The sequence below is a fragment of the Crassostrea angulata genome, chromosome 6 (genome assembly GCF_025612915.1).
Source record: "Crassostrea angulata isolate pt1a10 chromosome 6, ASM2561291v2, whole genome shotgun sequence".
Lineage (NCBI taxonomy): Eukaryota > Metazoa > Mollusca > Bivalvia > Ostreida > Ostreidae > Magallana > Magallana angulata.
This window is the reverse complement of record NC_069116.1, coordinates 17978612-18005839: the sequence shown is the minus strand read 5'-3', so window position 1 is coordinate 18005839 and position 27228 is coordinate 17978612. Positions and strand designations below refer to the sequence as shown.

The 27228-nt window shown below is 33.7% G+C and overlaps 3 protein-coding genes across 6 annotated transcripts in view; 2 read left to right on the top strand and 1 right to left on the bottom strand.

The window, feature by feature from the left end:
* The window catches only part of LOC128188963 (adenylate cyclase type 2-like), a 40145-nt gene extending 37289 nt beyond the window's left edge, over positions 1–2856 (top strand). For all 3 annotated transcript variants that reach the window (XM_052860305.1, XM_052860308.1, XM_052860306.1), the window contains 3 exons: positions 897–1113; positions 1447–1571; positions 1685–2856. In XM_052860305.1, the coding sequence (XP_052716265.1) occupies positions 897–1113; positions 1447–1571; positions 1685–1813 (471 nt within the window). In that variant the 3' untranslated portion in view covers positions 1814–2856. The remainder of the gene's footprint in view (positions 1–896; positions 1114–1446; positions 1572–1684) is intronic.
* A 338-nt stretch (positions 2857–3194) lies between these two features.
* On the bottom strand, positions 3195–6132 carry LOC128188964 (M-phase phosphoprotein 6-like). The gene is made up of 5 exons (XM_052860309.1): positions 5973–6132; positions 5763–5875; positions 4685–4775; positions 4114–4208; positions 3195–3942 (listed from the first exon to the last, which is right to left on the bottom strand). Exons 1-5 carry the CDS (start codon positions 6021–6023, stop codon positions 3768–3770), a joined length of 525 nt encoding a protein of 174 aa, XP_052716269.1. The 5' UTR covers positions 6024–6132; the 3' UTR covers positions 3195–3767.
* A 210-nt stretch (positions 6133–6342) lies between these two features.
* The window catches only part of LOC128188220 (uncharacterized), a 33904-nt gene continuing 13018 nt past the window's right edge, over positions 6343–27228 (top strand). For both annotated transcript variants that reach the window (XM_052859137.1, XM_052859135.1), the window contains exons 1-43: positions 6343–6436; positions 7912–7960; positions 8100–8249; positions 8422–8513; positions 8911–8958; positions 9282–9398; positions 10544–10599; positions 10784–10927; positions 11056–12076; positions 12168–12242; positions 12349–12388; positions 12667–12783; positions 12965–13153; positions 13283–13417; positions 14024–14125; positions 14396–14440; positions 15214–15405; positions 15525–15653; positions 16123–16243; positions 16489–16637; positions 17272–17421; positions 17566–17627; positions 18103–18190; positions 18301–18460; positions 18585–18639; positions 18791–18851; positions 18967–19056; positions 19181–19243; positions 19354–19415; positions 19549–19678; positions 19776–19846; positions 19971–20090; positions 20287–20431; positions 20598–20748; positions 20835–20920; positions 21070–21216; positions 21824–21919; positions 22076–22140; positions 22734–22862; positions 23349–23409; positions 23882–23949; positions 24558–24633; positions 24838–24890. In XM_052859137.1, coding sequence (XP_052715097.1) covers positions 7931–7960; positions 8100–8249; positions 8422–8513; positions 8911–8958; positions 9282–9398; positions 10544–10599; positions 10784–10927; positions 11056–12076; positions 12168–12242; positions 12349–12388; positions 12667–12783; positions 12965–13153; positions 13283–13417; positions 14024–14125; positions 14396–14440; positions 15214–15405; positions 15525–15653; positions 16123–16243; positions 16489–16637; positions 17272–17421; positions 17566–17627; positions 18103–18190; positions 18301–18460; positions 18585–18639; positions 18791–18851; positions 18967–19056; positions 19181–19243; positions 19354–19415; positions 19549–19678; positions 19776–19846; positions 19971–20090; positions 20287–20431; positions 20598–20748; positions 20835–20920; positions 21070–21216; positions 21824–21919; positions 22076–22140; positions 22734–22862; positions 23349–23409; positions 23882–23949; positions 24558–24633; positions 24838–24890 — 5141 coding nt within the window. In that variant the 5' untranslated portion in view covers positions 6343–6436; positions 7912–7930. The remainder of the gene's footprint in view (positions 6437–7911; positions 7961–8099; positions 8250–8421; positions 8514–8910; positions 8959–9281; positions 9399–10543; positions 10600–10783; positions 10928–11055; positions 12077–12167; positions 12243–12348; positions 12389–12666; positions 12784–12964; positions 13154–13282; positions 13418–14023; positions 14126–14395; positions 14441–15213; positions 15406–15524; positions 15654–16122; positions 16244–16488; positions 16638–17271; positions 17422–17565; positions 17628–18102; positions 18191–18300; positions 18461–18584; positions 18640–18790; positions 18852–18966; positions 19057–19180; positions 19244–19353; positions 19416–19548; positions 19679–19775; positions 19847–19970; positions 20091–20286; positions 20432–20597; positions 20749–20834; positions 20921–21069; positions 21217–21823; positions 21920–22075; positions 22141–22733; positions 22863–23348; positions 23410–23881; positions 23950–24557; positions 24634–24837; positions 24891–27228) is intronic.

Below are 27228 nucleotides of genomic sequence, written 5' to 3'. Positions count from 1 at the left end.
TCTCTTTGTCAAACTAAATCATATCTTTGTCATTAAGCTGTATGTTTTCATCGATATATCCGTTCTCTTCATTTCACCCAACCTTGTACGAATCAAGGTGTTAAGTTCCTGTATAATATGTTTTATGTTCCCGATTGCCCATCAAAAAATGAAAACTTCCTGATATTAATTAACTCTATTGTCAATATCCATTTTCAGGTTTGTTTACTCTCTGTGACTTTTACTCATTTTTTTGAAAAATTAGACTGCAAGATTCAATAGTAGTCCACAAAAGTTTGATCGATTCCTTTCAAACATAAAAAAGATTTATTTCCTGATCAACATCTCGATCCTTTTCAAATGTCAAACACAAAATTGAATTATATTAATGGTTAGACTGCTACACTTAGTATATTAGGAGGCACATATATTGTAGCTAGTGCATGTACTCATTTTGTTAATCTGTTTTTCATTTTAGGAACAAAATTTTAAAAATTTAAATCAAAAGGGAACCTTAATTTCCTGTTTTAAACAGTTAGAGCATAAAAAGTTGCTCTTAATTGTGTCATATTTACACTTGTACAAAAAATAATATAGATTCAGAAGTGACAGCTATGTACTTTCTTTTGTATTCTGGGTTCAAGAAAATCAGTTGACTTTAGCAAGGATGTGTAATGATTCATTTGAAAAATCAAGAGAGACTTATTAATAAATTATTTTCTTCAGAAAAATTTCTTGCAACAGTAATTAATATATAGATATGCTTCAACTTAGGAGCTGGATTCACTTAAAAACTTTCTAAAATCATTCATAAAAATAAAATAAATTTGAAAGATAGTACAGTATAGATTGGTTTAAAAAAGTTAAACCTTTTCTTAGAAGAAAAAAATACCAAGTAATTCTTTTTTTTTTGGCAGCTCCTGTCAAAACCAGAATTTTCAAACATAGAGAAGATTAAGACAATAGGGAGTACGTACATGGCTGCGGCGGGCCTACAGCCGGGGCGTGAGAGTGGGAACCAGCATGGGGAGTGCCAGAAAAATGTCATCGGAATGACAGAGTTTGCCCTCATGATGATGGTCAAACTAGAAGAGATTAATTTCAACTCGTTCAATCAGTTCAAACTCAGAGTGGGTGAGTACAATCGCTGAGTTATTCCTCTCAGTACCCTTCTTCATCCATCTCAGTAGATGACCCACTGAAGATGAATTTTGTATGATGTTTAGCTAAATCAGTACGAAAGGCTAATATATTTTTATTAATAAGGTATCATGACCCTCTAACAAGAAAGATAACTCAGATTGGGATTTAACAGGTGCTTGTTCACCCTGTAGTATAATAATAACACAAGGTATCTAGCTTCTAGCTCCCAATTCCATGAAGCACCTTCCTTTCTTAACTTTAGAATATTTTGTAATAATAAGAATAAAAATAATGCATGTAATACCAATATGTTGTGATCAACAGGAATTAACCATGGTCCAGTGATAGCTGGAGTTATAGGAGCCAGGAAGCCTCAGTATGATATTTGGGGAGACACAGTCAATGTTGCCAGTCGCATGGACAGCAGTGGGGAAGCCAGTAAAATTCAGGTAACAAAAATAGAATGGTGAAATTGAGTGGAGGAAATAATTTGGAATTCTAAAAGGAAACTATTCCAAAAAACATTACTTGTACGTACCATATATCCAATTTGTTTTTGCAGGTTCCGTTAAAAACAGCAAATATACTCATGGAAGCAGGCTTTAGATATGAATACAAAGGTTTCACCAAAGTGAAAGGCAAAGAGCCGATGCAAACCTACTTAATTCTCCCGCCGCCTGCAGACACTTGACAGTCTTGGTTGTAAACGGAGATGGTCAACTCTACTGACACTCTCATGTGTTGGTTATGACATTAGGCTAGGTTTACAGTATCTTTAACCAGGTCCAGTAATAGTGGCCTCTCAGGGTCCTGTATTTTGTCTTAATTGTGACAAACTGTGCAACTTCGGAATGGAGATGAACTACAATCAAAGAAAAAACAAAGCAGATGTGATCTATGGAGAGAGAGAGAGAGAGAGAGAGAGAGAGAGAGAGAGAGAGAGAGAGAGAGAGAGAGAGCAAACATTCAAGCACAAAAACAACAAATCTGTAAAGTGGCGTTATCCATTATGGTTGTGCATGCATTTGTAAATGACTTTTCTACAAGCAAGTTGATTGAAGTACTAAACTGTAAACAAGTATCCTGGTTGTAATGTTTGTGTAGTAGACATTTTTTATACATGCCATGTGCCAATTGCCTGATATAACATGTTACTGTGATTGAAACAATCCGTATCGGTATCAAATTACTGAAAGGGGATGATCTCTACAATTTGAATGCCTTTTCTTACTTGAAACATGGTGTCAAATGTCTTGATATTACAATGATATTTCTGGACTGATGAAGACACAGAGAATTTGCCATCATTTCCTTTTAATTGTGTGTGTCAATGTTGTATATGTTTTATTTATACATGTACTGTAGAAACAATTTTGCACTGTGATACTTTATTGGGTATATTAAAGGAAGACTATCAGAGCATTTTAAAAAAAACACTGATTTAGTCTTCTGCTTGTGTTATTTTCATGTGCCCAACTTTAAAATTTTTGAAAGGAATTTATTCTAGTACTGGTAGGTCCTTTTTATAACAAAAATTTGAATAGAAAACCTCCAATGTTGTACTGGTGGTTGTTTAATTTGTAGAACAACTAATACACGCTAGCTAGAAGATCAAACATTTCATCATGTACTGTACTTAACTTACTGTATGCTATGTAATACAGTCATAATTATTTTTTGTGTCTATTTGTATACTTTCATAATATTTTCATATCAAATAAACATTTCTAATCATATTGTGTAAATGATTTTTTATTTCATCCCTCATTTTCCCATAGATTGGGTTAAAAAAATGTCGGTCCTTGAATCAAACAGAATTAGAGTTAAAGGATAAACATTAAAGGAAATAAAGTTGTGTACTACATGTAGTATGAAAACATGAAATTAATGTCTCTGCTAACAGCAACATTTAAAAAAAATATTTCCTGTTGTTTGTATACCATTTTGCACTGCACAGAACTGGGAAACAGACTGATACATCAGACATTGAACATTTCCTTTTCTAGTACAAAGTAGAGATTTTTTTTTTTAGAAGAACCCCATTCTACTTCAGATAGTCATATGAAAAACAATTATTTAAAATAGAATTTTACCGTTCTTTTATTGAAACTTAACAGTTCATAACATACATAGACAACTATCTCATACACACATATATATCCATGTATACATAAATATCTATAATAATTCAAGTTTCTATTTCGTTCATGCTAATAAAAATTGTTTTAATATATAAGATGGCCTATATAAATATAAATTCAATTTCTATTTCATGAATAAGATATTATACATGATCTCTTAATTTAAATTACAAAAGCCAATCATTTCAATTCAATGCAAAAACTGTTCACAAGTAAAGGAAAAATTGAAATAAAGTTGATAAAAAGTTCCAAACTCAAGTTGATAAACCTCCATTGTGCAATGTTAGCTTCCCAGGGCAAAAGTGATGTTTGCCATCGGATTGAACAATATGCCTAAGAACTACTCATACATGTATAATTCATGTAAAATAAATTCTGTTCCAGGGCTTTTAACAGTAGGGCTTTGTGATCGTTAGCTCTGGTCAATTGTTCTCTTGACCGTGACCCTTTGGAAGCTGACTTCCATACTGAGCATTGGTTGTAGTCAACCTATGCCAATTGAGCTCATTCATCTTTTGGTTTCATGAATTTCCTTTTAGAGGATTTTTTCTTCTGAGATTTGGGGATTTCCTCTTCAATATCCATACTATCGTTGAATTTATCAAAGGACTCATCAATTTCGGCATGTTTTCTCTTTTTTGCAAACTTTTTGGCAATTGTATGGGATAAAGACAAATACCTAAAAATCAATGAAATGTAAGATCAATCAAATGCAGAAAAAGTTGGGAATATCATAAGATGTATGGTGATTTAATTTAATTAACAATTCTTTCAAGTGGAATAATGAAAATTTCATGAAGTACTTTCTCCTTCTGACAAAGAAGATGTGTGTAACATTATACTGACATACCTGTCAGCCATTTCCTGGTCATTGACCGAGTTCTGGGCCTCTCTTGTGGCTGCTGCCTCCAGCTCTTTGTCTTTACTGTGGATTTTCATTAACTTCTGGAATCAAAGAGAGAAATCATTTGAAACATTCTAGGATATGAACCCCTGTCATAGGTGGGTGTGTCCCATTGCCAGTTTGTAAGTCCTGAGTCTGGAAATGATCCCTGCCACTAACCATTCTTTCAGTGTGTATTAATTCTGATGAGAAGAAAATATAGGCTTGGGGTTTAGAAAAAGGGATTTAAAGCACTTTTAAGATAATGAGCTTTAAATATAAAATATGTACCAGATACTTGGTTTGAGAAACATTTGATATTATAAAATGGAAACTTTCCCCAAAAATATAATTTAACCATTACAAGTTTTGCAAAAAATAATCAAAGCCAAAAAATTACACAAAAAAACCCAACTTACTGAATGAAGATTCAAACTGGCTTGTGATCAGGTTTGTAAATGAATAAAACAAATGGAAAGAAGGAGGGGTTAAGAGTCCATGGTAAATTTTATAAATGCAATTCAAGTTCCTTACTTACTTCAACTTCTGGATTGCAGCCATTAAATGAGAATCTACCATACTGCAACTCCTCAATACAGGCGATGCTTCTTTCTATAACATATCTGCTTCTACAATGAGAGAGTACATGTATTGAGTGTTGTCATAATAATTTGAATATTTTGATCAGTTAATTATATGTACTAAACACAATTTAATGAAAATTAGAACTTCCATCTGCTCCCCGGCTTTGATACTTTGCTTGGAAGAAAATAAGCAATACATATACCCGTACTTTTTAGAATCTGCCTATTTGATTCAATTTCTTCGTTTAAAATGATTGACTTACATTTCCTTTCTATAATTAGACATGTCTCTTTAAAAGATTTTATCCATAGGTTTGAAAAATATGAACAAAAGATGGTTTTTATTTTCATAACTTTTCATTCAATAAAATAAAACGTCTTCTGACATTACTAGAAATGATTTATAAGATATAAATATCGTGCATTTTTTACACCAATTTTAAATGTAACAGTGTGTTACTTGCAACCAAAACAGACTTTCCAATTTCTCATGATAAATATGAAAAAAATTGCATAAAACAACAGAGCATATATCCTTCTATGAACAATGACATCATTTTTCAGAAATGATACTTTAACAATCCATAAAATTATGATGCAGCATATTATTCTACTTTATAATGACTTGGTTTCTATTCAGCATGCGGTATTATTACCCTGTGTACAAAAAGGACAAGGTTAATTGTACACTGGATAGGCCTATGCTAAATATTTTGTTGTATGTGATAATCGATGTTTTAAGTGACGGTGATGTCATACTTAGAATTCTTTGAATGTACAAGTATCACTCAACTTTGCACACTTGAGAGAAATTTCCTAGTCTTTTCCCATGAGGACAGGAAATACATTGTATTGATGTTTACCACTGGTATTTACCAGCTAATCCTGCTAACCTGATCATTATGTACACAAAGCAAAATTGTCTAATCTCTCCTTATTGCTACTGTAATATTCTTGAGTTATCATTTGTTCTTTTGCCATTTAGACCCTATATATCATTATTGCCAGAAGAGCAACTCGACAAGAACTTACTCTTTATGTTCTGTCTCTGGTAAGTCTAGAACCCAATGTTCATCGTCTATTACTTTCTGTTTCTCTTCTTCTGATTTTTCCTTTTCAATCTGCAGGGCACTTCTCTGCATGAACTGAAAGTAAAAGAAATGAATATTGTATTCATTTATTATACTGGTTAAGCGTATAGAACATCAATATATTTGGGTTTTTTTTCCTAAGACAGCTTACCTTCATTTGCAAAACATTCTTGGAGAGACTAGATTTAGGGACATTAGTCATTTTGAGTTAATATAGGGGTATTTGGCTGACTTATATCGAAAAACTGTCTATTTCTCTCCACGTGCTTTGAAAGCCGATGTCTCCCGAAAGCTTTTCGGAACTTCTCTACCATATAGAGTTTTTGTTAGGCTAATCACCGAAAAAAAAATAAAAATATTATTTATTCAATATGTGATAATATATTAATAATAATATTTTTTACAAAAATGTTTTTAAAATTTATTTTAATGTTGTAACCCAATAAACTCCAAGATAAAAAAATAAGATTAATTTTTTTTCTCAAATAGTAAAAAAAATCCGCCGGGCATTAGTAGATTCAGAACGTTAAAAAGCGTGGCTGAAAGTGAAAGAAAACGGCAAAAAGACATGCACGCCTGCAACATTTTACTATAATACTGGAGAAAAAATGCATGGTATGATGCCAGTTTTGTCTTATTTATTCCTTCGGCTTGACATTTCAATATTTAAAAGTATGCACAGTTGCCAAATACGAATGCAACAGGGTAAGCGGGGTTTCCCTGGAAAGAATTTCGAAAGCTATCGGTATCACGAATTACAGTCAACTCGTAACCAAAAACTAACTCTGCTAAAACAGATTTGTAATCAAATAGCCAGAGTTAAAATTGACTTCAATTCTATTATTATGCATGCCTTCAAAGAGTGAGAATAATTTATAAAGGCTTTATTATACATTTCTCGTTCCCAAAATTAAAAGTTTTATAAAAAGCTTTAAAAATAAGGTGGAATAGACCAATCCACACTTTACAAAAGTTATGTCCCTCGGCTGCTATCTTTGGGGGAAAAAACCATAGATTTCTCACAGTAGCCTTTGTGGTGTAGAGGTTTATAAATTTGACATTAAAAATCTGTTTCCGTTGTGTATTTTGATTGCTCCAAGATGGGGCAACACATATCGAAGGAATGAATTAAATTCCAAAAGATTTCATCACAGGATGCCCAAATATTTGGTTGCATAAAGAAGGAACGAGTTGGTTTTATCTTTTTGACCTTTGGGAAACAACTTTTGCAAAGTGTGGATTTGACTATATAGTGGAAATCATTTTGAAAACAAGTATGTAAAAGGTTATCACCAGAGTGACGTCATTAAGTAGAAATGACGTTATGAAGATTGTCTTATTTGGATAAATTGATGTTCTGTTACAAAATATAGGTGTTTTCCATTAAATGTTTTTTTGACTGGGAAACATCAAGCGCAAGCTTGCTCAAATACCAGTTTTTAGTTTCATATGTATAATTATATGAACAAAAACATAAAATCGTACATAAGCAGACCTACGCCCTAAACTATCAAATGCAAAATATAAAGAGAAAATTCAAATATTTTCATTTGTTTGCAAAATTCGGGAAATAGCTCATTTAAGAGACATCATAGATAAACAGCTAATGCACAATGATGAGATTAAAGTGATAGGTATCCTCTGTATATTGATTTATGAAGATATGATTTTAATACGACATTGTTTAAAAATTGGTTAAGATTGGGGACAGATATGTGACCATACTAGATATAGTCCTTAATTTAATTAATAATTTTTTAAAGATAAGATTGCATGTAAAAAGAAATTGTCTATCAAAATTTGAGAAAGGAAACTCTTTGGCAAACTTAAAAGAGATGAAATTCTACATTTAATTGTCTCATAATTTCTAAATTATTTGTAATTATATCAAAACCTAACCTAAACAGGTTATCTTTTATACTTACAATCCATATATTATTGTTTACCACTGGACCAAAGGACTACGAATCTGTTTGGGTATGACTTCAATTGATTCCACTATCATGTAGTCGCATTGTTATTAAAACATCTTCAGTTAAAGTTATCATACTCTTCTATTATTAAATACTGTAAGCATTTCACCATTGCAGGATTATGGAGAAATGAAAGATGTCTAAAGTACAGATAGAAATCTTTGAGGTATGATTCCAAAACCTTTTCTACTACTTCTATTTATTGTCATTGTGGAATGAAATTTAGGTGCACAAACATTAAGAATAAGTCATTAGCTTAAACCTTGTGAGAATTGAAGGACTTTGCTAAATATTTTTCATTCTAGGTGAGGACCCCTAGTTTGTTTTACGGCCGGGAAGTAAATGACAGTGATGATGCCTCTTCAGAGAGAATTTTGTTTCACCAGCTTCATCAAAATATCAACGATCAATTCAACAACCCTCAGAGTTGTGGACTATCATACCAGCCATCAAAGGTAATTTATGCTCTCAAGAAAAAAAAAATCATTTACAATATGATTTCAATTATTTTGTTTGGTAAAGTAGCAATTTAAAGTTTAGCCCCCTACAATTTATGAATTTTTTTATTTTTGTATAGTCATTTGTTTAAATAATTTATTAAATAATAAATTGAAATTTACTTCTCAGAATGAGGTTTGCATTGGAAGAACAGCGGAGAAAGTTTGGTGTAGGGTGAGGGTTGAGGACATGTACAGAAGACAGAGGGGTCATGAGGCCAAGTAAGACCTTATTTGAATTGCTGAATACATGTACTGTAAATTTCTTATATTATGCGAGTACCTTATTCCGTGATCCCGCTGTTTTGTATCAAATGAGAATATAAAATTGCGAACGCTGAACTTATATCCTTATTTCTTATAGTTCTCAACTCTCAAAAAATAATGGCGAGTTTTTAAAATCCGCGAAAGGTGCTCCTCGTGATTTTTACGCGGATATTAATTTTTCGCATTTAATTAGGAATCTTCAGTATGCTACTGGTTAGCGGAAAAGTTACTTGTATATAAAAAGTGTATGATTGATGCAAAAAAGTCAAGAATGACATGAAAATTGAATGATTTTATACCCTACTTATGTCCCCACTTTACATATGTTACTATTCTTAATTATATTTTACAGGTGTTTTCTCCTAGATTTTGGAACAATAGAAATGATTCCATTTCAGTGGTAAGTTATTTGTTTGCCCTTAGCTATGACTATGAATTTGATTAAACATATATTTTCCACATATATATGAAATAAACAGTGGAAATTTAATGTAAACATATTACATTTGGCTGTGTACTCTATTTAGTGTTTTTGGCGGAAAGCGGCTTCCGCTAGAACAAGAACATTGCTAAACGCCATGCATATATATGTTTAATGAAAGGGAGATTCGGAAAAATGCTAATTCACATCCACACCAACATTTGGAAAAATCAATTTCCGCAAAATATCATACACACCAATATTACATGTCGAGAGTATTGAATTTTGTGAAATCCCAACAGGTTGCGGAGAGCCAGCCCTAGCCACCATTCCGTGCCATACCAGGTGAAATCCTATGGTCTGTATGGTATTCAGGCACTGACGCTGGCTGTCCAAGGAGACCTCTCCTGTCATATGGAGTAAGTTGTCCCCCTTTCTGCCTTTAAAACATTTTCAAACAGAATTATTTTGTTATTTACCAGTAAACATTTAAACTCCTTTAAATAGTTTCAAACTACTCTTTTATGTCATCGTATTGGTCAACATAAAATATAACAAAAACCTTAATGGCCACCTAACAGCCGTGCCAACGAGAGATATTAGAGAGGTTAAGCATTTGAACGTGTACGTGTACGAGTACGTGTAAATAGGGGAATTCCCTAATTTAATGTGTAATTCGTCATAATTTCTGCATGCCGCGTATTTCTACAAGTTGTACAAAACGTGTAAAATTAAAAGTACACGGAGGTGTAAACTTGTAGCATTTTTCAAAAGAAATACATACCTTGTGTATATCAAAAGTTGTTTTATGTACAGCAGACGATAGGTTAAGGACGACTGTGCTTTTGGTTTCATCAAATTCATTGAATTATTTCATGAACAGTGAGAGTAAATTGAACATGTTGAAAATGTTAAATCTAATTATTTTTCACGTTCATTTACAAGTACAGTTTATTAAACATACGCTTAATTTTTGTACGTGTAAACATACTTGTAGTTCTACACGTACCCGTAGACGTACACGTTCAAATGCTTAACCTCTCTAATAATATAAGTTGTAGAACTTGTTTATCAATCGTTGTAAAATAATGTAAAATAAATAAAGTTCAGTTTCCAAAAAAACCTAATTTAAGTTATCTCGAGATTTAGAGGGTTAAAAATGATTGAACACTGACTTCAATGCAAGATTGACACCAGAATAAGACCGCAAAAGGAAATAACATTATTCTTGTAAATGTGATCAATAGGTATACATATTTATGTGAATTTTAAAAAATAGGCAGCATGTTCACAACTTATAAGGATAAATTACCAATGGAATGGTATGCATTCTCAGGAAGTCAAGGTAGTGAGCAAATAAATGCACATATTATCTTCATTTTACACTTCCATATCCTTACTTTGATACATACTTTTATATAGTCAACAAAACTAGTGCTAACAAAGCTTTTAACTTGTTTTGTAGGAATTTGTTCTCTGTGTTTCAATGTTTATGTGTTGCATCACTTGTGTGCATGAATTAAAACCTTTATTTCTTGTAAGAAGTTCTCTGTTTGAATTTCAGGCCTTGTGTTTCATGGGATGAATCAGCAACAGAGTATTTTAGAAAATGTCTTCAAAGTAAGTGCATGATAAGGTAATAATTGAATTAAGACAAAATTTAGGAACTGTGGATGGCTTTTAATTATGTACATACAGTTAAAGTGTACGTGTACCAGGTCTGATTGGAGTTGAGTTCTTTTGAAGAACATTTTTATTTCAGAAACCAAAATCAGATTTAATGTGTTCTCTGTTTTATTTACAGTGACAGCATTGTACTTCGTTGAAGTTCAACAGGAAGACGCCAATAAAATAGAAGTTAATTTGTACCTGGCAATAGGAAATCAAGAAATTTGTGTAAATGATGAACTTATAAAGAAAGAGTATGCTGTCAAGAGGGAGCCAGGGGGTAAGACTGTAATCAGTTAAATTACTGTTCTGACCTTTTTCGGATTTGTATTTTTAATTTTGTCAAGACCCTGAGGTGCAGTTGACATATTATGTGGTTTACCCTAAACTTTGTGTATTATATTGAAGATATCCAGAGGGCTGCAATTTCACCTGGTAATTCAACGAGATCTCAACCGTTGACCATAGAGGAGGAACTTAGGAACCTTCAGTTAAAGAAATCCAAAGTCAAATCTAGAAAGACTCCCGCATCTAGTGACAATGAAACTATGTCTTTGCTTTCTCAATCTGTCAGTCAACGGGCTGCTAGGAGAACAGACTCAGAGACGGATTCTGTGAGATCGGGGGTCTTTTCTGATGTCCGCAGTGTAGTGTCAGGAAGGGGGCGTGGCTTACCACCAGGTCAGAATCTTCAGATAGGAAGAAACAAAACAGAGACGTTGAGAGGTCCCGAACCTTTTGTGCACAGGAGTTCTGATACCTCAAGTTTATCTTCCAGTGGTAGAGTTGGCAGCACTCAAGTTATGCAGACCAGTAAAGGTGATTCTCCGACATTATCTTTGGTACGTGATCACCAAAAACCAGAAACGGACAGTGAACGAAATTTACATACCTCCATGGGGAAAAGACAGGGTAGTTTACTCTCCTTGAGTTCTGGTGACGGCAGTGTGCTATCAGCATCTCTGCGATCTCCGATGAATGGAATGTTGGGTAGGCTGATGAACAGTTTAGTCACCCCACCCCCCTCTGTCTCTCAACCAAGTGTCTCAGACTCAGAACTGTTAAATTCCCAACCTCCCAGTGCCAACTATAGACCTCATCACACAGATGGTTCCTCTGCTGAAAGTGTTCAGAGAAACATTAGAACCTATACCCCTTCCTCCTTACAAAGGCAGCAACCATCTGTGGATGAGTATTTGTCCGCAAATATACCATCTGGATCTATGCAAAACCCTGACAGTCATAAAGTGCCAAATAAGAGAAGTGAAAATAGTCAAGTTTCTGGAGCAAGATCATTATCAAGTGTAGGAATGTCCTCAAGGAAAGTAGCATCACCACCATCATCATTGTCATCATCTCATTGGAAAATCAGACAAGGCTTGCAACCAGTAAAGAAAGCTCAGAATATTAAAGATCAAATGCTAGATCTGTGAGTGTAAAAAGAGAGATTTAGATTTATTTGAATCATATTTTTCCAAGTTGATTTGAGATTTCAATTTTATTTTCATTCTTATACACAGGGTTGCGGGGGCAAGGCAGGAATCTTCTTTGCAGAATAGAAAGACAGAAATGATGAGCAAAATGCAGGGAGATAGGTATTTTCATATGAAAAACAAGTTACTGTTAATTTTGCTTTGCTATTTCTAAGATATATTAAATTTTGTACATTATTTTATTCCATAAATATGAATTTATTTTCAGAATTCTTGCAAATCTTTCTGGAGGAGTCAAGTCAAAACTTGTGAGTATGATTTAACTTCAGCTGAGTACAATTCTAAATTTTCACAGATTTACATTTTATTTTTCACTCTTGTCTCCTTGTGAAATACATACATGTAGGTTGAGTTTATGTACATGTAAAACAATAAAAAGTTTACTTTCTGATTAATTCACATTCTTGTTTCTATCCTGCCAATGCCTTTGGAAGTCATATTTAGGAGATCTTTGAAAGTAGTGCTGTATTATCATAATATCTGATTATTACTTGAATGATAGTAAAACTTTGTTTCATCATTATAGACAAGTATTGCAGATATGCCAAAAAAGTTTTATGACAGTGTATTGGTGCACAGTTTGAGAAAAGTGACTCCATATTTAAACTTTGATGATGTGCCTTTGGTCTCTGAATTAAAGGAGGTAAGTAAATAGAATATATTCATAAGTACCAACAAATGATAATTGTATGACTACTAGCTACTTCAAATTAACAAACTTATATCTGAATGAAGAAAATACAATGAAGCAATTTTAAGTTTTTTTTAATATCGAAATTCAAAATTAGTTTTTTAATGTGGAATATTTGAATTCTTTTTTGAAGATTCTGAAAGGCTTTGAGTTCCCCTCACCAATGCTTATCCAGGCCTATGGTTGGCCAGGTATACTAAAGTTGAACCATGTGGTGGGAATCTCACCTGTACAAACAGGTAAAACATTTACATACCTGTGTCCTCTGCTTAGTGAGCTCCTCAATCCACAGTCATACCAAGAGCTGGCCATAGGGAATGGGGTATGTAAAGACAGATTGACTCGGTGATCATTGTAGTGTAAATATATTAGCTCTTGATCAAGTTGCAAATATTAATAATGTAGGAAGATAAGGTTTCAAGTTTAACCATAGAAAGCCTTTTAATTGTAGCCTCTAGCATTGATACTAGTGTCCTCATGGAAGAAAGCCCAGGGTGTGTATGACATCACCAGGGGACTCCTGAGGGAACACAGAAGACCCCGCCCACTCATTATTTACGGAGGGGGATGTGAACACAACCAATATGTAAATACCACTAAAGCTATTGTTTATTGTTTTGAAAACTTGCACATGTACATGTATATTTGATCTTCAAGAATTTGTTAAGTTTTATTCTATGAGTTGAGCTTTTCATCTGGACCTTGGAAGGGGGTTTTAAAAAAACTTTAGTTAGATAAAAATCACATTCCCTTGCAACTTATGGATTATTCCTTTTTATAACGTTTTAAATCCAATTTTATCCGCAAAATTTTACTAGTAATTTACAAAATCCTCCTTGGAGGCAAACTTGTAATACATGCGTTTACTAATATTTTTAGAAAAATAAGAGATTATTAAGTATAAACTTGATATTTTTTTTGAATGATTTGCCCAATGATGAAAACCAATTTATGAGACAAACGGCTCAGACTGCGAAGTTCAGACTTGGAAAATACTTGTAGATTTTTTGGGGGAAAGGGGGAATAATTGATAATGTAAAAATATTAGCATGTATCTTCCAAATACCTGACATCCAGTTTTGAAGCCAGTCTGTGATGGTGATTATGAGAGCTGAGGGCAAAACAATAAAAAAGAACACAACAACAAATCAAGAACAGAGTATTTGGGATTAAAACAACTGTGCCATTTTAGATTCCGCTGATGAATGGCTGTGAGATTCTGATTGCGACACCACCATGTTTGATCAGAATGATCAATCGCAGATACACAGACCTTCAAAGACTCTGTCACCTGGTCAGTTGGGACACCATTTATATATATGTCTTACCATTTCTTGTCATAGATAGAAAAATTTGCTTCAACACTTAATATTACTAGATATGTTTGTCATCACGAATTTTTTATTAAACTTTACTCGTTATTCATTATATAAGATGTAATCTTACCTGCAGTAAAAGATTAATAAAACAAATACTAAGTAACATTATGATATTTCTGATAAATTATTGGTTACAAGGCACATTCATGCAATGATATTGGATCTCTCTTTTATTATTATTTCAGGTTGTAGATGATGCTGAAATTGTGCTGAAAGAGTATTCAGAAGAGGTAAAAAGAACACCATGATTTTAAATTCATGTACAATCCGTTTATTATTTTGTTGGTATCAGGCTGTCAGTGAGCACACATTAGGCAAATCAGGTATAAGTAAATGCAGAAGATGCTGTTATGAAAACAAAGTACTTGTAGTTTTTAAATATGTGCCCAATGATGAAAATCACTATATGAGACAAAAAATAGGCGCTAGACTGTGACAAATTGTATGTGTGAAAATATATGAGTAAAATTTTTTATGTAATTTTTTTTAAAAATGCATTTAGGTTTTTCATTTGAAAAAAAACAAATGCCATATATCTTTATACATCAGTTTGAATAGATTTGTGCCTGTCTGTGATGGTGATTATGAGAGCTGAGGGCTTTTAACTAGGAATTTTGATTTAGCTAGATTACACTTAAGTAAATTAACATGTGGTTGGTTTTCATACATAAAGGACATTCACAGCAATTAATACTGCTCTAAAATTGGTGATTAATTGATTATCTTAGTACTCAATTTTCAATTTCTTTATTATGTGTGTTGGACAGCTTCTGTTATCTCGCTACAGTTCGCATTTTATCCTTAGTAAACCATTCAATGATATTTTTCAAAGCTCTTTTGAGTGATGAATTTCATTAATATAAATAAATATGTTCTATTTACAGTCCTAGTTTTATTTACATCATAGAAAATGTAGCAAAAATTGGATTAAGGATAATAAACACTCTCATTAATAATATGCAGACATGCTGTAAATTTTCTGGACTCTTTCACCAATATGTAGGTGCAGAAGATCATGGAGTGGTTTGCTGAGGCCAGAAAGGAAAACATCCACAAGTCTGTGCCCTATCAGGTGGTTGCCATGGGAACACAGTGGACACCCCCGGTTCTTAGCTTTACACAGGCCTACATGCTGGACCCCACCATTGTCATCACCTCTAGGTTTGAAGCAGCCATATATGGAAAAGTCACACAGGTACATGTACATTCATTTCAAGTTGGCATTTGTTAGCTCTTTAATTTGTAGAAATGAAAAATGCTTTTATTATAATGAATTATTATTCCTTATTGTACCTGTTCTTTGTCGTCTGGCAGCAAGTCCATATGTGTCCCAGTGCTCTGAGATCGACCAGACTCCTGGAACTCCTGGATGCCATTTTGAATAAAGGAATGAAGGTCATCATATTCACCACCACAGTCAATGATGTCTGTTTTATAATGGAGGTCAGTTTATTCAGGTGTCACATTATTCATAAAGACTTGTTAGGCCTGACATCTTTATTCTTAATAATTTGCCTAGATCAATGGAACTATCAGATAAACCAATTGCAATTGCTAAAAAATTTTAATTACTTCAAGATTGTTTCCCAATGTGAATTAGTGTGAAAATTGAAGTCTCCTTTGTTTGAGATCTTTGAAAAAATTCAGTTGCTTAACTAAAACCCTGCATGTTGAAATAAATTACAGTTTCACTTTGATATCTCTAATACTGATATCTCGAATACAATGGATATATTGAAGTCATTTGTAAAACCCAATCACTTATTTAAGTATTTTACCTTCGATATCTTGAATACTCGTATATCTCGAAGCTTTTAAACAGTCCCATTTAGTTTGAGATAACTAAGTTTGACTGTATTTAGTTTTTGATATGCTACAGATCTCTCTTAATGATTGAGTTCTGCTTTTCCAGCTGCTGAAGAGCCACTCCCTGTGTTGTAATAAGATACACCACCAGATGGACAGTTACGAGGTGGAGGCGGTCCTCCATGACTGGAGCTCAGGCCTGGAGAAGGACAGTCCCAAACTGCTGGGTATGTAGATCACTGTCTTAAAGTCTCTATCTATGATAACTTCATCCAAAAATTGTACATTATATGTTGTGGGTGCTAAACAATCTACTGATTTGAAAGAAGATTTCATAGAAACTTATATTCCTACTTCCAAATTAAGCTTTACTGGTGCTCAATTGAAGGCTTTTCTATCCATCTTTTGCAATAAAATGATGAGAAATGTGAAGATTCTGAAATTATATTTTTTTGTTACCTGCTTGTTTCAGTTTGCACAGATGAGTGTGTTGATGATATGAAGATAGATGATGCAAATGCAGTGATTCACTTTGACCTACCTTCCGAATCCAAAACAAGATTTGGCAATCGACTGTCATGCATGAGGAAGTATTATGCAAAATATTCAGAATCTGAAGAGGTATTGGCTATTTTTACTTCTTAATAACTGCTTTATTATTTATGAAAGAGTGAAAATAACACAGGAACTATCTTTTGCAAACAATTCCCAGGATGTTTTAATTTGCAATTCAACATCATAATTAAATTTCCACTGTATATCAACACGCAAGTTTCCTATAGACACGAGCATCCCGATATGTTTTATTGATATATGTGTAATTCACTCGAACAATAATTGATATATATTAACCATCATAAATATATGTAGATAGATTAAGTGAATTAAACTATCTGATCAAATGTTGTACAATTTTAAGTGTAAGTTTGCCATAATGATGGTTTCATGAAGTACAGCTTCTTTAAAAATTCGGATCAGAGTTTTTTGTTTAATAAGGAGTAGGAGACTCAAATTTTGATTATTTTGACAAAAAGCCAAGATATTTAAGTTTTATGGAAAAAAACCCTGATTTATATGTTAAATTGATTTTTTCTCCAATACATGTAGCAGGAAGAATGACAACTACATGTTGTTAATTATTAGTAGGAAAAATCTAATCTATAATTTTTACTACTAATTATTTGCTTTCATAGCAGGAAGAGAGGTAACTGCAGTGTAGTTAATTATTTACAATATTGATTATTTGCTCCAATAGCAGGAAGAAGGACAACTTGTAAAGCCCATGTCCTACATTTTAATGACAGAACATAGTACGGGGCAAGCTCGCTCAGTCCGAGACCTCCTGAAGCGACTCAAAACCCCCATACCCAGGGAACTCGCTGCCATGCTGGCCGGCATGAAACAGGTGAGAGAATCCACTAGTACTGAGTCACACAATGCTTCAATTTTTGAAACTGTAATGCTGTTGTTGTAAGGAATCAATGTTGTGATCAGTGCTGTCAATGAGTTTAAAGATTTGTAGAGAACTGATAACCTATTCTTTGTGCAGCAACAAGAAGGGGACAAAGAAAAAGAACTGTGCAGTTATCTTAAAGCATATGGTGTTTGCAGGTTAGGTCACTTGAAATTGTTTATTCTATTTCATTTTATGAATGAAAGTCAGGAATTTGTGTAACTGAAGATTCATTATTCAAGAGTACAATTTGTGTCCTGTTTTCTTGTTATGCAAAATTTGTCCAATGATGAAAACCAATATATGAGACAATGGGCCAGACTGTGATGGTCAGATTTGGGGAATACATGTAACTTTATCTATATCAAAGTTTGGCATTAAAAGGGGGGGGGGGGTTGGTTGTAAAAATTCATAACAAGTATAAATGCAGGTATGCTCCAAGTTTCTGAAATCCAGTTTTAGAGCCAGTTTATGATGGTGATTATGAGAGCTGAGGACAAATTAATATATTCTTATTTCCAATTGCAATCAATTACTTAATATTGTGGCCTACAAATAGGTTATATATGTACATGTACTTGTTGGATGAAGGTATTGAATTGATATAAATGTACCTCTGTATGGTTTTGACAGGTTTCAGAGCAGGTGCCCCCATAGACACATCATCTTACCTGATGTGGACAAACCAGCTAATAGCTTTTTGACATCTGGTGAAGTGAAGGTCAGGTTACATCGAAAAATCATTGTACTTTGTTATATCTTTTATTTATAACAAAAACAAGATTTTATTAATAATAAGTAGTTTGAATGTTGTTTTGATTGTCAATTCAGATATGTGTAGCTAATGTTGTGAATGCGACATGTTACTACGCTCGCGTGTTAGAGCACCGTGCACAAGATGGTACATTGACGGACCTTTCAACAACAACTTTGTCCATTACATTCGAGTTGAAAAACTGGTTCTCTGTGGAAAAAAATTGCATCAGGCTTGGTGAGTTAATAAGCACACATTTTATGGGTCGTGTTCACTGTTAAATGAAATTTGAGAATAAGAAAATTTAAATTTTTCTGTTGATTTAAAAGTTTTCTTTTGCATGCTTTGTTTGTATGTACAGGCAATGTATGTGCTGGAGATGTGTGTGCAATAGTAGAAGATGACAGCTTCTTCAGGTAGTTATACACATGTACAGATTGAATACTCCAATTTTGTGCCCATTAAACGTTGAAAAACAGCTGTAGAGTTCATAAGTGTTTTAAAGCTTAGATAGATAAATCCTTAAATTCCATTGATAATTGCGAGTATGCCTTGAAAATTTTTCAGAGTGCAAATTCAAGACATTAAGTGGAGCAATTCCCCTGGCTCTAACATAATGCAAGCTCAGGTATGTAACATACTTGCATTAAAAAAAAGCTTTTAGAATGATAAGTTGATTGGTAACTAATCTAATAAAATTAAAAGCACTTTTAATCTGAAATCTTTATTGATTTGATTGGCAGGTGTTCTTTGTGGATGAAGGTCGGGTGAAGGATGTCTCCATCATCAAACTCTATGAACTTCCACCACACTTAAAGTCCTACCCTTTCCAGGTTTGTATTAAGGAGATGGACATTGATACAAGTACAGCAAACAAATACAAGAATAAAATTATGAAAAGCAGGTCATTGGTTTAAATAGTAAGTTTTTAACCTAAACATTTTATCTTGAATTCAGACTGTGGAGGTGTACTTGTGCAGGCTAAGACCCATAGACAGGGATGAAAACTGGACCTCCAATGTAAGTGCTTAGTGTGACAAGAGGGCTGCCAGCCTGTGTGGTGTTTGTACTGGTCACTGCGACTTCAGGCTCTGTGTGTTGAATATTGAATGAATCCTTTCTAATTTCAGGCTGATCAGTATGCCCACGAGTTATTGCAAGACAAAGTTTTGTTTGGAAGAATTGTTTTGAGGTATGTTTGCATTTGGTACCAATGTACATGTAGTTGTTCCCCAAGAAATGTTCTCCTCTGGCCCCTCATCAATTAAGTCTTTAATACTCCACAAGGTACAGAGAATAATGTTCCTCCTAACCTATTTTTGCAGTATCGGACACACAGTGTGGCTGGATCCTTTGGTGGAAAGACAGCACTTGAAGGGTTCCCAAACCACCATCAATAAGATGTACATCAGATCGGAGCTCTTACACAATGGATACGCAGTGGATAATGAACAGGTATATACGATCAAACAAAGTACAGGTAGATGAATGATGTGTGATGTTGGCTTAGGCTGAGTCACTTTTGTTCTTCTTCTTTGGTTGTTTTTTCCAGCATGTCCAAAACTTATATGAATTGTGTGAAGGTTTGCTCCCTGTGCCTAACTTGGAAAACACTCAAGAAAAGTGAGTTTTTTGTGTAAAAATGTGGAACATGTAGTTAGGAATGAGCTTCATTTAGATTTTTAGTGTGAATATTATAGTATTGATTAGTACATGTACATGTAGTTGTGTTGATTTAATGTTGTAGTTCAGAGCTGTCAGTAGAAACAGACCTACTGCCAGAGTCGGAGGAATTCCACAAAGTGTGCATCTCAGCATGTGATGACCCTGGACTCATCTTTGTCCAGCGCTGTGTGTTTGTCAAACAGTACGTGTTCCACTGTCCAATTGTCTATATCTTTGTCAGATGCATTGGCATGCAAGTTAGATTTTTTGCACATGTCTTTTCTGAAGTTTATATTTTTCCTTAAAATTATGAAAAGTGTAGAAATTTGATACTTTTTTTGCTGAAAGGCCTAGTCTATCTCTCAATTTGAAGCTGATTTTGAATAATTTACATTCAGAATGGATGCAATGGTTGACACAATCAACGACAGGCTACAGAAAGGGGAGTTCACTCCGATGAAGGCCTCCTGCTGTAAAGTGGGCACCATTTGTTTGGGGAAGTACACACAAGATGACACCTGGTATCGTGTCAAAATCCTGGAGGTAAGAAGCTCTGTAAAGTATTTGCCAGACATTAAGTTTTCACCTAGGTCTAGAAATTGAAATACTGTGTACACTCGTACTCTAACACAGTGCTTTACTGGTAATGTAAACACAGTAATTAATGCTCTTTCACTTGTGTTATATCCTCTCTGCTGTTGTTTTTCAGTGTTTGGAGGGAGGAGAGTACAAAGTGATATTTTGTGACCAGGGAGACACAGAAGTCTTGGCCTTAAACAGACTCAACCCGATTCCTCAGGAGTGTTTTGAGATTCCTATGCTTGCCATTGAGTGTGAATTGGCCCATGTTCAGCCAAGAGGTGGATAACATTCAGTTAATATTTTTTGTCTTTTAAATCTTTATGTCTCTGAAGAAAAAAATTTCAGGATGATATTTTTATTTCAGGCAAAAAATGGGATGAAAAAGTTGGAGATGCAATTTGGGATATGACTCACACTGTAGCAGGAGGGAATAAACATGTGATGGCCAAGGTCACTCTGAATATTAATCAATTTCTGCACATTATACAATACATAATGATTTTGAATTGTATAGAAGTAATTTGAATCTTGTCATCAATGTCAATAAATCAACTTCCCAACATCGGTGTTCATGTTTGATAGACTTGTTGTATTTACAGGTTGTTGGGAAAAAGGACTCAGTTTTTACAGGTGTTCACAGGTACGTGGTGGAATTGTGGGATACCTACACCGCCAACGACATTAATCTGGCCCAGGAGCTGGTTTGGTCAGGGCTTGTGGCACCAAAAGAGGGATCTAATCTCATGGTAAAATCCCATTTCCATTCTCATTAGTTACACCGTGAAATTCATTTTACACTAAAGAGTAACTGCAAAGAAAGTTTCATCATCTATGCTTCATTTGTATTAGTTATTATTAGTCCCCTACCGGTTTCACCGGAGGGGACTATAGCTTTCCTCTGCGTCCGTCAGTCCGTCTGTCTGTCCTTCCGTCTGTCTGTCCGTTCGTCTGTCTGTCTGTCTGTCCGTCCGTCTGTCTGTCCCACTTCAGTTTTCCACTGTTTTTTTCTCTATGGGTTTGACGAATGACATGAAACTTGCTGAGCAGCTTCAAAATGTCAAACTACAGATCAAGTTTACACTTTTGTAGCGTCTGGTTGAAATATTTTCGAGAAAATTAATTTTTTATATTCAAATTTTTTAATGTTCGGGTTCGTTATCGGGCTCGGTGTGTATCAAATAAATTTCTACAAACCGGTAGGGGATGTGTATTGCTTATGCTCAGAATGCTTGTTATTTATTTGTATTATTTAGTTTCTATATAAAATGAAAGTGTCTCCAAAATGAAAGAAATTTCTATTGAATTTGATTTTTGACAAGTTATTTATTTTTCTTTTTGTTTTTCTTTAACCAGGAAATGTTCCCCAAACCTCCTGTCATTGACTTCCAATTGTACAGAAACCCAACTCAAATGATCATGGATCTGTGTGCTTGTTTATACTGGAGGAAGGTAAAGTAAATGAAGCCAATGAAAGAAGTTTTATATAATGGTGTGCCAAGCTTGTGTTTTTATTTCTTGCTCCTTTTAATCAGTCTTGTTTGATGTGCAAAAAAAATGTGCTTACGGTTTGATTTTTAACATGGAGATTCTTTGCTAACACTATAGGACCAAAAACGCAGAACTCGTCCAGCTCGGGAAATACTTGACATTGTTGAAAAAGCTGTTAAAAGGTAAATTAAATACAAGGTCTGACAATTTTTAGGCCCCAGAGAACAACAACTTTGAGAATCTGATTTGAATACGTGTTTCTGATTGATTAAAACTGTCCTCTTTCCTAACCCCAGGGCAGGGTGCTATTTTAGGCTATTCTGACCTCCATAAAAAGAAGAATTTGGTATAGATATATAGCAAAGAAACTTATACAGATTTTTTACTTATTTGAATAAAATTTTACTGCTAGAAAGATCACATTGAATCTTTGATGGGTGCAATCTAATTAAAATTAGACGTTCTGAATCCGCTACCGCTTCTCAAACGGGAGCGGATTCAGAACATCTAATTTTAATTAGAGTGTGATTGGTGTATATGAAGGTAATTTGTTCCTTTACAATGTACCTATACTACAGTAAATAAAGACTTCATGTGTAGTTTGTTATTACAATTAACAGTCAGAATCAAATGCTATAGCTAAGTTCAAGATCATATTAAATACATGTAGCTTGATTATCATACCATTTGTTTAGTTAAAATGTTCAAATGTGTTTTTTAAAGAATTGCATGGCTCCCTTACTCTTAACATATATTTTTGACACCTTTATTATAGTAGTCCATTGGACCTGGTGGGCTACCGAGGACTTGCTGCAATAATTAAGCTGATTGGTCGATTGTCAGATGACAATGCCCACAAATGTCTTCTGAGGAGTCTACTGGTGGCTGCTGAAGCCAGTGACAGGTAGGGACTGTTTTCACAACTCAGTAACATTATATCAATAACTAATCTATATTTGTTGTGCTTATAAAAGCTCTTCATTATGAGTCAAGGATTTTTTCTAAAATTTGTATAAATATTATATACTTGTGTATACATTAAGAAGTTTTGTTCTTGATAGGACACATGTAGTTTCACAAGTTCAAGTATAGTTTTCCATTCTTCTCTGTAGACTACGGTATATCCGTTGTGTTTTTTTCCACATGTCACAAAATTTGGAAAATGCTGAGAATATGTTACTTTTGTATTTGTGCGAGTCATTTTTGGTGATTTAAAAAGTTTCTTATACAAATTATTTAATTTTTTGCATATAGAATATTTTGAGATGTAAAACTGATTGCAAAATAATCAATATTTAGACCATCAAGAAAATTACTGGATATACAGTATTGGTAGATGGTTTCTTTTTAATTGTTTCATTTATTGTAAGGATTTTTATTTTCTCTGTAGACTCGCGGAAGAAATTGTGAACCAAGATGGTGACCACAGTGTCATTCAGTGCTTAGATCAAGTAAGACTTATTTTTCAGTCCTCTCAAATTGATGCATGTTTTTTTTCTTCATTTAACCAAAATGGTCTCTATTTTGATGGTATGCATACCCTTTAAGGAGTATATGAACAATGCATATTTTGAAAGATATTACTGAAAATGTATTGAGGTTAATTGATTGTTTGCTTCTTTTTTAAGAGTACTTAACTGTATATTTGATTCATACATGTATTTCTACTTTTATAGTTTGGGAACGGTTTTCTAACATTTTTATTAATCCATAAATTTTTAAAGTTATTCATTACCCATTTTATACTTTAAAGAAAATTATTTATAAGCACATGTACTTAACATTAGTCATACATTTGATAAATCAGTACATGTTTGGATCTTTTTACCAACAATTAAGGGACAGCCAGTCTAAATTGTCCTTGCATGTATAAATACATGTATAATATGAACTATGATTTCTGATGTATTCTGTTGTTGACAGAGAAGCCAGCCAGAGATCCAGTGTCAGGCAGTGGATGCTATATATAAACTGATCAGCTGTAACAACAGGTAATTAGTCTTACCACTGGCATTCAGGCCAAGCATTCCATTTTAGGCGAGATACTCACAATTTTTAGCAGTTGAAAAGGCAAACCTTGATATCTTGTGGATTTCTGACAGACGAATACTACGTGTGTAGCTCAATCAGATTTTGTGATTTATTCAATCAACATACCGTTTTTTTTGCAGTTTATAAGTACTGTGATAAGCATGATCAATAGCAAACACCTCTCGGAGTAAAATGTTATAATTGCGTATCTCAATGACGAAAGTTTAGGGTTCCTTCTGTATTTAATAATTATGATATCACACAAGTAGATGAGATATTATTTTTAATCTAACATTTTGTCAAAAGAACATTAGCAATATTAATATTAAGATTTTTTTTTAGATATATTAAATTCTAACTCTTACTGTATCAAAATCAAAAAATTACCTTGAAATAAGCATATGTTCTGATTTTTATAGATCCAAAGTATGTACAATGATGCATTTAGAAATAGAATATACAGGAGATTACAGTGTTTTGTTGTAAAAAAAAAAAAATTTCTTAAAATAATATATAATTTTTAATGGTTCAATAGAAGAACAGCTGACTAATTGGATTCCTGTTTTAGGTTTGTGAAGGCGTTCAGTGACGCCTCAGTCCTTGAAGTTCTGTGTGAGATCCTAGAGGTGGCCGACGAACGAGAGGTCTGTTGTCTTCTCTTGAATCTACAGTATAAATGTTTTCATGAAAACATTCCTTGTATAGTGTAATTGTGTACTTACTTTAAACTTGAAAGCAAGTTAGTGATAAGATGTTCAGACTGATCATTATTCATTATTTTGAGATGGAGAGAGAACAACTATTAAGTTGTGATGCATTAACATGTGATGTTTTTTTCTTCTTCACAGACACTGTATGGAACAGGGAGAGCACTGAATATCATCTGTAAAAAATCCAAAAGGTATGTGATCCTGTATGGGAATTGATTAAATCAGTTGGTTATAAGTGTGGTGCACTAGATAGTCAAACAAATTGCTTTACCGATTCCTCTATCTGTTTGCAGTATCTTTGTTTTGCTGTTTAGGTTAAGCTATTGGTACTCCAGTGAAGATGCATTGTAGCTTATATTACAGCGAATTACAGAATACCAGTAGAGTTTTCAATAGCTTGCTAGATTGATCAATAGGGTATTCAATTTGGTCAGCAAGGTATCACATTAGGTTTAAATCTAGGTCATTGATTACTCAGGTATGACAGCAATAGAGTGAGTTAATCTGGTTAACATTTGCACGTTTTGGGCCTTTTTGTTTCTCTCTGTTATCCTACATTACTGCTATAAAAGTCTGAACTAATTAAGCAGTAAGCACAAAAAAAAATATTGGACCTAGTGCTGTAAGATGCACCAGAAATCAGGGAACCAAAATGTTTAATGATTTTTTGCAGTGAAAAATACCTCCTTTTTAAGTTATGCTTGTCTCTTTTGTTTGTTTCTTCAGAACTGCCTTTTGAATTACATTTTTTGAAAAACAAAATTCAAATTACTCCGAGCAGAATTGATTCTCTATAGAGTCCAGTGCTGTCCAGGTGAACTTTCTTTTTAAAAGTCTATGAATAGAATAGCTAACAATAGGAGGGAGTGTTCTAGAGGTTTTCTTTGTGTAAAATGAATGGGTTGAGTGCAAAATAAGCATCTACACTTGAGTAACCACAGGACCAAGATTTAAACCTGATGTGATACCTTGCTGACCAAATTGAATACCCTATTGAGCAATCCAACAAGCTATTGAAAACTCTACCGGTATTCTGTAATTCGCTGTAAACTGGAATCATAACTGTCGCTCATTTTCAATTTTAAATAAGATTCTCACTACATATTGTAATGCACTTAAAATGCTTTCTGTGCATGAAATGGATTTTTGTTTCAGACACATAGTTTAGATGATAATTTTTTGGACCTTATGAAGTTAGAGAGGTCTGACATTTGCCATAAAATGTACTTGTTTTAAAAGTTATCTTTACAGAAATTAAAAGTGTTGTACTTTTTCATAAAAAGAATATAATAGGTTTTTAGTATAAAATTCAGTTTAAAAAAAAAATTGATACAATTGGTAGATTACATCATTATATTTAGCATTTTGACTGTAGATGCCTTTACTACTCTGACTTTTATTGTGCATGATGAATGAAGAACACTGTAGGTGCATGCATCTAAATGTTGGGTTTGGAGTCATAGTAATACTTAGATGAGTTTACTTTTGGTCTTGATGGTTATTGATATTTTAGCCATAATTATTCTTTTTTTTTTCATCACATATTTTGAGCAACATAAAGTCTTCTGTGCAAAGCTCTCCCCACTCATTGATGTGAATGTTGAAGCTGGGTATTATCTATGAAAAAGTTTCCAATTCTTTAATTTGTGAGAGTTTTTAGGTATCAAAGTAATATAGTGGACACTGGACTCGCTTCTCATTGGGTATGGTGGTTGCCATCTTGGACCTGTGGCTTCTCTTTGGGTACTATGGCTTCCTCCCACATCAATGACCCCTTTGCGTTAACATCCATGCCAACAAGAGATATTGATATAAGTTTTAGAAATAGTTTATCAATCGTTGTAAAAATAAAATCAAGTTCAGATTTTACCATATTTATGGCACAGTTCAAATCCTGGATGACTACTTGGAAATAACATACTAACCTTCTCTTGAATATAATGGAGTGTTTACCCATGATATTGAAGATGAAGCAAGTTAAACATGAAAAAGCATGAAATAGCTTGAAATGAATTTACATAAATGTTTTTGATGCATGGTTTTTGCATGAAATATACACATGCCTTTATATTTAAAATGCCACAATAAAGATGAAAACATACTTGGGTCGAAAGATTTTGTTATTTAGGGGAGTGATGTGGCAAGTACATGTAGGACTGCTCTTTTTGCATTTACATGAGTGGAAAATTTCCTAACAAAATTGAATTGAAAAGTCCAGAATTGCTTACCATTTTACACAAAATTATGTTTGAGTATTTCTGAAACTTAGAGAAGTCAAAGTAGTATACAGGGTTGTCTCTAAAAATTGAAGTAGAAGGAGGAAATGAAAAAGTAGCAGGGGGTCTGGGGGTCTTGCTTATAGCTACATTGTGTTTGAAATGCAATAATTGTCGGGTAATTAAGGCATTATAGGCGGGGGACTTCCCCGCCTCCCGGGTCTTAGAGACAACCCTGAGTATATGTTGGTGGGGTGTGGACCATGTGTTTGGGAAATGTATGTAAACCTATGCACCCAAAATTGGAGTACCT

Excerpts from the sequence above, each read along its gene's own strand:
- LOC128188964 (XM_052860309.1), bottom strand. The coding sequence starts at position 6,023 with ATGACTAATGTCCCTAAATCTAGTCTCTCCAAGAATGTTTTGCAAATG. Across the intron at positions 4,776-5,762 it reads CCAGAGACAGAACATAAAGA|AAGCAGATATGTTATAGAAA; the intron begins GTAAGTTCTTGT and ends CTCTCATTGTAG. Across the intron at positions 3,943-4,113 it reads GACCAGGAAATGGCTGACAG|GTATTTGTCTTTATCCCATA; the intron begins GTATGTCAGTAT and ends ATTGATTTTTAG.